Below are 13,622 nucleotides of genomic sequence, written 5' to 3'. Positions count from 1 at the left end.
GAGGTGCGTGTGCAAATCCCACAAAACGCCCTCCTCGTCCGGGGCACTTTCTGGTACCAGGTGCAGAAACAGGAGTGATCTTTAAAATTCGCACCAACCCCATGACAGGTGGCCCCTGGTTTCAGGAAAGGAGGCGGGGTCTCAGAGATCAAGGGCTGCATCCTCAGGTATTCGTGTCTCAATCCCTCCGCGCCAGGTCCCCGTGCTGCGGCCCCGAGTCTCGACAGCAGAGGGCGCACGCACCCCACTTACTGCCTGTCTTCTGGGCTAATGTCTTGAGAACTCTGAGCTCTGGGTGTTGGTGGACACATTTCACGTGGGAGGCTGTGCAGTGTGTTTCTTCCACACCTCTTGCTCCGAAAAGGTTTGCCAGATGAGGGCGTGAGCGTACCTCTGTGTGCCCAGCACACAGTGGGGACTGAGACCACAGTCCGACCTGGTGGGTGACTCCACCCACCCTTCTAGAACAACGCACCCTGAGGGTGACAGTCCTGCGTCCGCTTTCACAGCAGGCTTCATAGGACCCTCAGAGCCACTTCCAGAGGCAGCGAGTGTTACCCTGCATGTCAGAGAGTCTGGAAGCCTGGGCAAGGTCCCCGAGCTGGGAGAGGCGGAGCCGCGGTGCAGGTCTGCTGCTTCTGATGCCGAAGCCAGTGCTCTTGCCATTTTGCTAGGGCTGCCCAGGGCGGGACCCCCGGGAACCGTCTGAGGCAGCAGGAGCTTGGCTGTCAGCCCCTCCATGCTGTCCTGGGAGCACATTTCGGATGGAGCTGGGGCCCACTGCACCCAAGTCTGGCCCCTCAGTGGGGGGACCCCTCTGTGTGACTGACTAGATCCCCTTACAATATGCCTTGGTCCCACATTCAGTGGCCCCTGCACAGCCCACTCAGGTCCCACTGCCCTTCCATCACCAGGAGGTCCTCGTGCCCACAGAGCCTGCACACCTCGCTGTGCCCACAGGGCCCCTTCCGGAAAATGCCCAGAGCAAGGGCCACCCCCTCACAGAGAACGCCCAGTGGCCACGCAGCTGCCGGGCACTGGCCTCGCTGACGCAAGGTGGTGGCTCACTCTGGCCCAGCTCCACGCCAGCCGAGGCCAGGCAGCTGGACAGGCCAGTCTCAGAGGGGAATGGAAACTTCCTTCTTGCTGATGTAAGAAATCAGGTTCGTGATAAAATAGACTGTTCCAGGACCATCAGATACAAGAACTGGAAAGGAGCCTAAGGTTTCCTACAGCCCAGGTTTCTCTTTGACAGATGGGAAAACGGAGGTGCAGAGAGGGGACCAGCTGTCCCAGAGTCACCCAGAAAGTTAGCGCCAGAGTCAGAAATCACACCCCGAGCTGAGCTCGCGGAGCCCAGGCTCATGCCTCCCTCTCTCTCCATTTCTCTGTCTTCCCACCTTCTGAATAGATGGCACATGCTGCTCAGCGCGGCTCAAGGACTCACAAAGATTAACTCATTTCGTGCTCGTCATAGCCTCACGTAATGGGTACAGTTCCTCTTAGCGGTGAGGGCACCCGGAGGGGCACCAGCTGAGCTTCAGATGCTCTGGACCTCACCTGGGATGCGAGTGCATGTGCACACATACTCGTCACGCACACTCGAGTACACACACTCACTGCACAGGCAGGCACGCACACACAAAGCACACGCACGCAAACCAGCACAGGGCGGTCAGGCCCAGGCACCCGCTTCCTCTTTCCCACAGAAAGCTGACTGTACATACCTTCTCTCCTCGGGCTCCCCGCTCCCCTCGCTCTCCCTGGAGACCCTGGGGGAGAGGGAAGACCAGAATCAGCATCTCGGCCAGCTTCTCCATCCTCACCGCTGGGGGCCCGCGCACAGACTGCCTGGGATGCTGGTGAAGGCCCCCATGAAGCCTCCCTGTCCACACTGTGCTGCTCTCCTCCCTGGGGCCTGGCCACCCAGCTTTGCCCCTGCCAGGGTACAGCTGAGCTCTCTGGGCTGGTCCCCTGATCTGGGTGACTCAGGGCCTCCTGGCTAGACAGCAAGACCCCCAGCCCCTGAGCTCATTTGGCCAAGGACAGGAATGTGGCTTCAGAGTCAGTCCCCACTGCCAGCCAGAGCCTGCAGTTCGGCCACCACCACCCCACTGCCATCAACATGTGCAAGACGGCAGATCCTCTGTGGATGGATATGGGGGGTGGTGGGGGGGAATTTTTGCAGAGAGCCTGGGCACCACCCCTGGACAAGGGCCCAGGACCCCTACAGACAAGCACCCATACTCACGGGAGCTCCGACATGGCCGGGAGGCCCAGGCAGCCCAGGCGGTCCATGGGGTCCCTGCAGAGCCGCATTCACAAGGAGGGGTGGAGTGGGACAGAGAGGCAGAAGTAGAGGCGATACTCTGTCAGCACCGGGCATGAGGCGGCACCCGCCATTCGTCACCCACCACATGCAGCCACGTCAACCTGAGAGGCCCCCACTGCCACTACCACCTCGGCTGAGACCCCACACCATCCCCTGCCTGGCAGAGCCAGGACCCACCCCCGACCTGCTCAACTTCAAGGGCTGGCTAGCAGAGAGCTGGCTCTGAGCTCTGAGGAGGCCAGCACCACAATTCCTTGTCCACGGGCCCCTGCCTGTGCCCCTTCTGCTGTGACATAGCCAGGACAGGCACAGAGCTGCCAATCAGCGTGACTGCCTGCAGCTCAGGGTTCGTACCCGGCCCTGGGGCCTGAGCCCAGACAGGCCCTGACCATGCCCAGCAGCCGCCCGCAGAGCCCACAGGCCCGGGTCGCTGGGACCATGAACTGCTGCAGCTTTTAAGCAATTCATTTGGCAGCTATTAACGTTAAAACGTGCGTTTCCTCAGCCACGGGTAAGCCAATGTTTGCAGTCTGTCCTGCCGAAACGAGAGCACGGTCGTACCCACGGAGAATCACGCACAGGCGCTCGCACTTGCTGCCCCACCCCCTGGTCAAAACCAAGTGACACTAGACCCAGCCTCGGGGCCGGGAGGAGGCGAGTGACATAAGTCAGGGAGCAGCCGCGCCGTGGAGCAACTTGCCTCAATGAGAGGAGTATGGGGCAGCTCTCTGCGCTGGGGTGGAAAGGGGCCCCTGACCTCCCGGTGCACGAAAAGCATACACCCAGAGTGTGGCAGGGTTCATTTCTGTTAGATTTTAGGGAACATTATACAGACACACACCCAAGCAACGTGAGGCGTCTCGAGGAGGTTAGGTAGGGGTGCACGGGACATCCCCCCTACTCCTAAAGCAACCGGCTTTGCATCCAGACCTGCCCCCTGAGGACGCAAGCAGAGCACAGCTGGGAGCAACACTTACCCGCATGCCCACCTCACCAGGCAGCCCCGGCTCTCCAGGCTCCCCCTGCACACAAAGCAGGACATGGTCACCACCCAAGGGCCCAGCACACCGGGCAGTCCGAAGCCGGGCAGCCACTCCTGGGCTCAGAGCTTGTCACCGATGCAGCGCCCCCCAGTGGTTGGAGACTGAGGCCCCCTCAGAGCCCCTTTCTATGAGCAGAGGAGCTGATCCTCGTGGTGCCACCTCAGCCTCCCATGCTCCTGGGCAGAGGCCAGCAGGCTGAGTGTGGACAGCAGGGCGGGAACGCTGGGCCACAGGAGTGGAGGATGGTGCAGGCCTCGTTTGCGGAGGAGGAGTCTGGGCACGTGGAGGGGACGGAGAGGGCCTACAGGTACGTGGGACACCCTTTCTCTCCTCATCTCCACCCAGACCTCCCGTCCTGGTGCACTAAAGGCTGTGGGTTCAGGAGGCGCCCATAAGTCCGGGCTCCCACTGTGAGGCCCGATCACACGTGGCTGAGAGTCGCAAAGGAAGCAGGAGGGGGCACCCATAGCAAACTGCTGCAGGGTTCTCAGTGGAGAAGGAGTGTGGTGGTCCGTGCAGAGGTGCAGCGGGGGGCCAACAAGGGGGTGGCAGCTGGCCCCGCAGGGTGCGGGGTTCCGTGCGGGTCCCACCCCAGCTCCTCCAGCAACAAACTGGGGTCGTGGGTGAATCCTTAACCTTGGACGGTGACTTGGTTCCAAGTCGGGGCACTGGGGACGAGGAGACCTCCTGTACTGAACTACCTGTCAACTGACTAAGAAACAGCTTCCGAGGACAGGGAGGCGATGCCTGGGGGCATCAGCTGCCAATGGTGTTATCACTGTGAGGCCGACCTCAGGAACCTGGGAAGTTCTAGCACAAAGAGCCCCAGCTCAGGCTAGCCCTGGCAAAGGCCGACCCCATGGAGGGCAGGGGGCTCTGGCTGGGCCCCCAGGCCCCACGCTGCCGTATGGGAAGGGTGGTGGGGGCGCACGTACCCGCACGCCTTTGCTGCCATCTCTCCCCGGGAGGCCGGGTGGTCCCAGGGAACCCTAGGGTGACAGAAAGAGAACAGCCATTGGTACAGGACTAGGACAACACTGCACACGGCCCTGGCAGGCTGGCGCCTTGGGGACAGGCCAGGCTGGGTTGTGGCCCAGATTCTGCTGCTCAGAGAGAGCCCAGCCACCTGTGCCTGGGCTCCACCTGGACGGCGAGAGAAATGCAGAGTCTCAGGCCGCACCAGAGTCCTACTGCATTGGGCTCACGTCCTAACAAGACCCAGGCATCTGAATGCACCTGACAGCCTGCGTGAGCAGCCCCACCCACGTCCCCGCCCTACGCACAGTGCGGCACCTCACTCCCAGCTCAGTGCCCCACATGGATGCCAGAACTGGGGCCCGATGGCCACTGGGCTGGATGAGCCTTTGCTGAGGGCTGCCCTGACATCGCAGGACGGCCAGCAGCAGCATCCCCAGCTGTGATAACCAGAAACGTCTCCAGGAACTGCCGCTGCCCCCGCAGGCAAAGCTGCGCCCAGTCGGGAACCAGTGGGCTAGAACAGGGACTTAGTTTTTTAAAGTTTGCTGGGGCAAACTCCATTGGAATGAGTCACACAGTGGAGCTGGTGACAAGCACACCATGGGGCAGCTGTGGGGGGTAAAGGGGAGATGTGCCTGGCTGCACACCTCCCCGCCCACAGAGGGGTCTTTCCCTGACAGAGGCCACGGGCAACCTAACCACAGGTGGCGGAAGTTCCCAAGCCGGCTTGATTCAAAACCAGGATCCCGCCAAGGCCTCCAGCCCAGCTTCCCGCCTCCCCGTCACTTTCCCCTACGACAGCAAGCACACCGATGCACTCGTGGGGGGGTGGGCAGGCTGCCGTGGGCAGGGGTCCCAGAGAGCCAAGGAGGAGAGTCAGCCCCACCTACAGAGTAAGAGGACGGAGGACCGATGGGCACCCACTACACTCAGGTGGGATTTTTGCAGGGAGCGACATTCCCATCGGTCCTCATCGGTCCCCTTTGGGGTTTTCCACAGCAGGAAGGGCTGTTCCGGGTTGGGGGCCTGGGGTTTTCTGTGGTAGCATGTCCTTGGGACTAGTGGGGGGAGTCCGTGGGGTATTTTCTGGGGTCAAACCCCCATTGCCATCCACTTGAGAGGGGGCAGCTGGGGCAGGCGACTTCTCAGCTTCCACCTACATCAGCACGGGGACAGATCCCACCCCCACTGGCTATTTGGAAACTCAGCCACCCAGAGGTTGAGGGCGGTGACCGGGATGGATGGAAGTGCTCTCTGGGGTCCCACCCTGCGACTGCGCACAGTGAGGGCAGCATCAGCACTAACGGTGGCAGGGAACAGCGATGGCATGGCGATGCCCGTGAAACATGACAGGGACGTGCTGGGAACACTGCCACTGGCCGCACTGTGTCTGTCTCCACCGACCACCACCCCCCAACCGGCACGTTTCATTCCTCCCCATGAGGACTCTGAAAGAGGGACGTGCTGTTCTCTGCCCACTGCAGTTCAGGAAGCGGACGCATAGTGCTCCGCGGTTCACCCACAGGCAGGGCATTGGCACTGAGAGTGCACTTTGGGCCCCGGAGCCCGCCTCTCCACGTCTCCACGGCCGTGGGCAGCATGGCCCACCCTCACAACCATGCATGGGTGCTCGGCAGTCCTGCAGGCTGCATTTCCATCTCCACATCACACAGAGCCCGCGGCACAGGCACCGGGGCTCTCTCCAGGCCGCTGGTGTTCCGAGTGGCTGGTGAGGCAGGCTGGGCCAGCTAATGCCTGAGCGCCCAGCCCCCCTCACCCTCTCCTAGGGGCTCCTCTCCTGCAGCCTCAGCAGCCCCACTTCCCTGGGCAGGTTCTGGAGCATCTTCTCCTGCCCCACAGGAGGCCAGAGCTGGGCACTGGGCCAGGACGCCGGGGCTCAGGAGTGTCCCGGACGCCCCATCTGTGTCCAAGGCCCACATCTACCCGGCCCCACCCTGCACTGACCTGAGCGGATGGCATGGCAGCAACGCCACCTGCTTACCACTGCTTCTCCGCCACTAGCGTCAAATTCAAGCGTTCCCCACAGGGGGAGTGTCAGGGAGAACAAGGACCCCTCATAGGAAACGCAGGCTTGCCCCAGGTACTGGTCACCCAGTTGAGATGGCAGGTCCTCAGAAGGCCAGTCTCTCTCCTGCTGCTGTGGGTGGGGACATCCTGCAGCCACAGGCAGAGGACAGCTGTCTGGGGGCCGGGCCCTGGGGCTCCCAGGACCGTCTCATAAAGAGAGCCAGGCAGGAGCCCCGCGACAATGCCAGCGGGAGCCCCAGAGAGTTCCGGAACCTTCCCTCCGCCCACAGCTGTCACACGTCTGGGAGTTGGCTCTCCGTGTGGTGGGCAGTCAGGGCTTGCCCAACCCGTGCCACCCTGCCCGCTGTGCCCTGTGCGCTCAGTCCCTTCCTGAGCCCTGTGGGCTTGCGGGGGGACAATAGGGGGCCCTCCCACGGCAACATGAGCTTTGGGGATATGAACCCCCAAGAGCAAAGCCCCAGGAACACAGGGGTCTCTGGACACCAGGAATAATGGTGTCTGGCCCAGGGTGGCTGGCGAGAAGCCTTGGGACATGCTTGAGGAGACGCTGGGCGTACGGGGAGGCCAGACGCCGGCCTTAAGCCCCGCCATTCTGAGGACGCGGTCAAGCCTTGCTCTTCCCCTGTGGAAAGGAAACCACTCGGGGCCAGAGGGGAAGAGGCGACGCACATGCAGACAGAGCCAGGCTGGGGGAGAGGGCAGCCCCCGTGTACTCCAAGGCTGGGCCCGGCGTCCAGGCAAGGCTCTGGCCTTGCTGCCCCCACGACCTCACGGGGGCACCTGCCCCAGGGCCTCTGGCAGGAGGGGCCTGCCCGCGAGTCAGCAGGAGAGCTCCAGCAGCAGCCGCAGCTGCGGGGTCACCTCACTGGGCGAAATACAGAGAAAAGAGGGAGCAGGGATTTCCCCTGTTCTTTCGGTGAATTAACTACGAGGCCTTTTGCTGAATGTTGACAGAGAGACTGCCTCGTCACTGGAGGTGTGACACATTAGCGTTCCTCTTCAGCCAGTGGTGGGGGCCAGGTCCTGCAGGCGGGGTCTGAGGGGCTCGGGCAGCAGCCCTCAGGGCAGCCCTGGTGCCTGCAGCACACGCATCGCCTGGGCCTCAGCAGAAACCAGCCAGCCCCCCCAAATCGGACATAGGGCGGGGGGCCCGGCAAGCTGGCCTGACAGGCGTTCCGGGGGATTCGGACACAGTCTGAGAGCCAGGGTCTGAGCGCTGACGGATGCCGGCTGCAGCATCCAACCACAGCGCCTGGCTCCAGGCTTGGCCGCAGAGAGGGCCGACTCCCTCGCACCTGGGCCCACAGTCAGTAAGCTTGTGAAATGAGGGCCACAACATGTACCCCCGAAACTAAAGGGCAGGCGCGCGAGTCCCGGCGGGCAGCAGTACCTGCGATGCCAGGTGGTGCCGCTCTTCTTGGCTGCTCTGTGGACCACTTTGGATGAACTGGAGGGAAGACAGGGCCCCTCCCCCATAAGGCAGCCCACCGAGAGCACGCTTTCTAACAACACCCCCCCACGCCCGGCTTCCTGAGGCTTCAGGAGTCAACATGCTCCCTGGGCACCTCCCACAGCTGTCGGCTGCCCCTGGGGAGACGGCCTCACTGGCTCGGGGACACAGACGTTTTTATTCATCTGCTGAATAAAAACGGAGCCCTTGCTGCCGTAACGGTAATTACACTTAACACGTACGCGCACTTTTCACAAATATGACTCATTTATTCTCGTTAGCTCATTCCACCCAGTGCGGCAACTGCAGTGGCAGTAGCCGCTTTGGAGATGAGGGCGGCGGGGGTGACGGGGTGGTGTAGCTGCAGTGTCACACAGCTGGGACGGGGCCGAGCAGGGTCTGACGCAGCCAGTCGGTATCTGGGGCCCACGCCCTCGGCCCCCGCTGCCCTCCCAGTCCGGCGGCCTGGCCTTTCACTGCCCTCCACAGCTCTCGCCCTCCTGGGTGCAGCCCTGGTCCTGGGACGGGGCCGGGAGACTTGGTGGACCTCTGAGTGTCAGACGGCGCTGGGGAAAAGGCAGGTTTCCTATCCCAGCCCTGCGAGGGCTGGGAGCTCCGTGAGCTCAGAACATGCCCGGCATGGCCTTCAGCACCACGGACAGGGGCTATGGCACCTGCGTTCCACCTCCCAGCACTTTGCCCCCGCAACTACAAGGCTATTTGAGGGCACGTGGGCAGCGGACTTGTTCTCCCCTGCACCCTTTAATTATTGTAAAAATAGGAGGCCCTCAACCACAGTCCTCCGACTCGAAAGCCATGAATAACACGCATTAGTGCACGGGCCAAGAACAGGAGATGGGGCTGATGAAGCCAGCGTGCACCAAGGGAGGGGACCCAGAGCTGGCGGGCATGAACGGACCTTGGGAGCTTCACACGCACAAGTGTGCGCACGGGCAGTGTACATAGGCTCGGACACTGCAGAGCGGCCCTCAGAGAGATGACTGGGCTGGTTCCCACAGAGAGGTGGTCCTGAGGGCCAAGGGCTCCTGGCGATGAGCGGTGCTGTGGCCCAGCTTGTTGCAAGTGGGCCTGCAGAGTCAGACAGACAGACACGGCCCTTCCTGGCCAGTTCTGCGACCCCGGACGTGCCCCAGGCTCCTGGAAGGGGCTGCAGCGGCTGATGCTCAGGGACTGAACAGCCTGGCACGAATCTAGAGGTCAGGAACAGGCCAATGTCACGGTCCTTTCCTCTGCAGCAAAGTCACTCTACCGTCCTAGAGAAAATCGCCCAGTGCTGGCCACTGCAGCTGGGCGGCTGCTATTGCTAATGTCCCCAGCCTGCCCTTCCAGAGAGAATCGGCGGGATAAAAGCTTTCCCGTCTCACCTCACTAGGGCACATACACACGCGTCACTTAGACTGGAGTCCCCTGGAGGCAGAAGCCCCTTGCAGGCCCTGGAGGCCTCACATGTCACTGCCCTGGAGACAGCTCCAGAAGGGACATCTGTCCATCGAAAGCCCTCTCCCCCTCCCCAGCCACCTCCCCAGTCCCGTTCTGATGCCTCCACGAAATCGCCTCTCCTCTGTTTCAGCTGGAGCCCCCTGGAGAGGACACCAAAGGTCCCCGCTCTGGTGGGCTTTTGTGCTGGCATCAGAGCAGTGTCCCCGTGAGAACAGATCTGACTGTCCCTGCAGGAGGACCCAGGCACTGCTGTGGAGGCTGTGTGGGGAGGGCCTGCTGTGTGCTCAGATGGGGCTGGTCTGGAGCAGGGTTGAGTGGGACCCTCATTTCTAGCTACCAGCTGCCCTGCCCTATTAGCTATGCAGCAGCCAGAGGGACCCTTTTCTAGACCCCTCCTCATCCCCTCACCCTACCTTACGCACAGGTGCAGATGGTTCGATGAATCGTCCTCTATAACCCTCACCCTGCTGTCCTCCAGCCCTCTAGCACAGCGCCTGGCCCTAAATGGGGAGCAGGCAGTGCCTCCCACCAGCACACCTGGGAGGGATGACTGAGACGGCACCCGCACAACCACCTGCTCCATGCATGGCCCCCAGAAGGTTGGAGGGTGGGAAGCACCCCTAGGATTTCAACAGGTGGAGGGATGGTGGATGTGCGAGGAGGGGAAGCCAACGACAGGGACGTAGGAACATCCACAGAGGACCCCTGGGAAAGGTGAACCCAGAATCAGCAGGGGACCTCACAAGGCAAGGTCGCGTGGGGCCCCCTCATGGCAGAGGGGAAGCGCTGCACTGCAAACAACCCCAAGTTCATCGGCCAGCTGACACCAAGAGGCTGAGTGGGGGCGGGTAGAAAATGGCCTGACAGTAGCAGCATTTTAAAGGAACACAACATTCGCATGTTTCCAGTGGGACAGCGTGTTTAAGCCACAGGAAGACATTTGCAGCTGAGGAATTCCAGGCGCCCGAACCCACTGCTGGGTGCCACTTTTGGTAGGAGGGTCCCCAATACCCCTCAAGCCGTCTGCCTGGCCCGAGAGGCTGCAGGCTTCCTGGTCCACGGCGGTGTGGGGGAACCCTGCTTTGTCCAACTCCAAATCAGAAAACGAAGCCCCAGCCTCCTCGGGGGCTTGGAACAGACGGGTGCCAAATCCACTCTTCTCAGACGGGACGGGGGACCTGGCTCCTTAACCACCCTCCCTGATTCCATCAGGGCGGCCCTGGCCTCTCTTTCCTCAGTTTCCAACTGGCACCTGATCTCTTTAGCTTCATGGTGAGCCGACTACAAAGCCCCTCCTGTGTAAGGACTTTGTAACACTTGGGCGCCTGCTGGAGGCTTGGGCAGCCTCTCCAGGACACCCAGGGAAGTTTCCAGAAGGCAGCGTCCTGGAAGTCGGAACAGCCTGGGCTACGTGTCTGGTTCAGACTTCACTGCCACCAGCTCGTCCCCTGTCAGCTTTATGGTCCCGGTAAAAATTGAAGAAAACCGTAACCGACATGGAAGCAATGTCTGTGCGACCTGAAATCCCACCGCAGCTGAGTGGACGGCCGGCCCAGGCAAATTCAGCTGAGTCTCTGCTGTTTGCTCGCATATTTTTTCTGGTGCACCTCGCTGTGAAATCCGAGTGCAGAATCCACAGGAAGCGTTATTTACTGCCATGTGGTTTCTTGAAAGTGCTTGAGAAAGGACTTTTGGGTTGCTATTGTTTTGGGGGTTTTCCCCTCCAGCCAGTGCTGAGTAAGGAGCTGCTGACCCAGCGTGGCTCTACAGGACACTGTGCCCCCATTTCGTCCCGCGGGGCTCAAGGGCCTATGGTGTCTGTGGGGTGTGAGCCAGACTCCGGGAGGGGCGGCGAACCCTCTGTCGACTCTGTGCTCTGTTCCTTTCCACTCCAGGGAAACTGAGTCTCCTCTGTTCACGGCCCCACCCCCTCCATGCCCTGGTCTCAGCCAGTCCCTGCCTGAAGGCCTCCTTCCACATCCTGACCGAAAGGTAATGTTAACACTAGCAGCTTTCTTAAAGAAAACCAAGATGGCACAGACACGCTGCTTCCTGTAGCTGAGCTGCTAGAGATGCTGGCCCAGGTGAGCCACGACTCCACCCATCCACGTCACTGACAAGGACCCGTTTCTGGCCAACATCTGAGTTCTGCCTTCACCCTGCTTGAACCACCTCATTTCATGGCAGCACAGAGCAGGGGCTTCCGGCACGGCCCCTCCCAGCCTCAGGCTGGCCCGGGTCTCCAGACTTCTAGGCAGAAGTATTGAGTTTGCTGGGTAGGAGCTAGCTTAGAAAACGTGTCTGAGCCAGGGCGCTCGGGGACCCCACGCCCAGAGGGCTCGGAGCGGGTGCTCACTGGTGGTTTTCGCTGTTCACCAAGTGCCCTGCTAGGTTCTGCCCACGAACACACCCATCCACCCTCACGGCAACCCCACAAGAGCAAACTGTTGTTTCTCTTGTCTTCAGCGCACAGTGAGGAAACGGAGGCCCGGGAATCAACAGGACCTCTCCAGGGATCCACGGCAGGATGGGCGATCCCAGGCTCCCAGAGCCAGGCCCTCGGCCACTGCTGTGCTCTGCCCTCTGGACCCCCCAGCCATCACCCCGCTCAGCAAAGCCCCACGCTGGGAGAGGGGCTCCTCCCTCCAAACCGTGCTGCTTCGGGATGTCTCCCATGAACAATTACAAATATAATGCATCTAAAAGGATTTTCATCATATCAACATTAAGATCCATCCTCTGGTTAAATGTCATCACTTCACAGGTGATGACGCTGAGGCCCAGAGAGACATAACCAAGGCTTGTCCAGCCACTGCGGAGCTCGATCCAAACCAGGTCCGCCCTACTCCCCAAACCCACTTTCCCCCCATCACCAGAGCCCCGTCTGAGCACACAACCAAGGCTGTCTTTTCCTCCTTCCGCCCGGAGGCCAGGAAAGGAGGCCACCCCCAGGTAGAGCTGCAGGCAGAGATCTCCCCAGCCCAGATCACGGGGCAGGAGGCCTGCCCCGCAGAACAGGAGCCGGCGCTCTGGCTGCCTGACACCAGAGGGCGCTGCGGGTCCAGCGGCTGCCGGCTCCTCCCTTGAAGGCTCTGGCTGTCCAGAGTGGGAGGCACCCCAGGGAAGCTGCCAGGAAACTGCACACCTTGGCCTTGTTTTCATTGTTTCTAAACCTTTTTCTACCCGTGGGGTTCACGGACCAGTGGACTCTGCAGACCACATGTCCACAGAGAGTATCAGGGAAGAGCCAAGGGCGGGAGGGCCACAGAGGTCACCCATCCCCCTGCCTGCTCCCCACTCCCTCCCCCCACCCATCTCCCTCTGCAGGGCTCCAGACCAGCCAGGACAGCTGCGAGGCAGAGCACCCTGTCCCCGGGTCAATGGTTGCTGGGACAGGCACGGTGTCACGCCCTTTCTCCTCATGCGGCAGGAACTGTTGTCTTCTGTCTCCCCTTTTCAGGAAAGGAAAGCGAGGCTCAGCGTAGCCCAGGGAGGGACCGGCGGTTAGCACCAGGGAGCCCGACTCTGAAGCTGGCCGGGTGGGCTGTAGTCTGTGGTTCCTCTACAGAATCCCGCCGGCCCTGGGCCCCGGGTGAGGGAGGGCTGCCAGCCACCCACCCCCTCTCCCATCTGGCACGCACCTAAGTGCCGCTGTCTCCCCCACACTTGGAAGGAGGGTCCCACCCTTCCTCCCTCCCTCCCTCACTTCCACGCCCTCCACACCTGGGCTGAGAGCAGCTTTTCCATGGCCTGAGTTCATCTATGTGAAGGCCCGAGGGAGAGCCGCTCACGAGCCCCACGGTGAATACGGGGCAGGGCAGGCCCCGGAGTGGAGGCCAGCTTCCGGTCGGGGGAGAGGGGGCCCTGGAGGCGGCCCTGGGCCTGGCAGAGCCAGGAGGCCAAGTCCTCCATCCCCTTCTCTGAGCCTGTGTGCTCAGCTGTGGGGAAGGGTGACTCGATCCGTTTAGGAATAACTCCCTTTCAGTGATCACCAGTGATGTGTTTCCTGGCCATCTGAGTGACCATGTGGCCTGGCCAGGCAGGTCACTTGACCTCTAGGGTACATTCCCCTCATCGGTGAAGTGGGTGTAGCAGCGCCTTCCCCTAAGCGCTGTCTCCATGATGAGACACACCTCACCCAGTGCCGGGTCCTCGCACCGGCTGACTCACGATGGTTAATTACAGCACCAAAACTACGAAGAATCACAGACGGAGTCAGAGTCACATGGCGCCGGTCCTCCAATCCCCTCCTCTCCCACCCCCTCCACTCTGCAAATGACTTTGGAGAGAACATTCCAGCCAAGAAGCC

At 61.5% G+C, this 13,622-nt stretch overlaps 1 protein-coding gene across 1 annotated transcript in view; it reads right to left on the bottom strand.

The window, feature by feature from the left end:
* COL22A1 (collagen type XXII alpha 1 chain) overlaps positions 1-13,622 on the bottom strand; it is a 177,119-nt gene that overhangs the window by 104,307 nt on the left and 59,190 nt on the right. Inside the window, exons 13-16 of the mRNA XM_045181756.3 lie at positions 4,311-4,364; positions 3,310-3,354; positions 2,252-2,305; positions 1,728-1,772 (exon numbers count right to left, since the gene is read on the bottom strand). Coding sequence (XP_045037691.2) covers positions 1,728-1,772; positions 2,252-2,305; positions 3,310-3,354; positions 4,311-4,364 — 198 coding nt within the window. The remainder of the gene's footprint in view (positions 1-1,727; positions 1,773-2,251; positions 2,306-3,309; positions 3,355-4,310; positions 4,365-13,622) is intronic.

The sequence above is a fragment of the Desmodus rotundus genome, chromosome 8 (genome assembly GCF_022682495.2).
Source record: "Desmodus rotundus isolate HL8 chromosome 8, HLdesRot8A.1, whole genome shotgun sequence".
NCBI classification, from domain to species: Eukaryota; Metazoa; Chordata; class Mammalia; order Chiroptera; family Phyllostomidae; genus Desmodus; species Desmodus rotundus.
The sequence above is the reverse complement of the archived record's forward strand: the minus strand, read 5'-3'. Positions and strand labels throughout refer to the sequence as shown.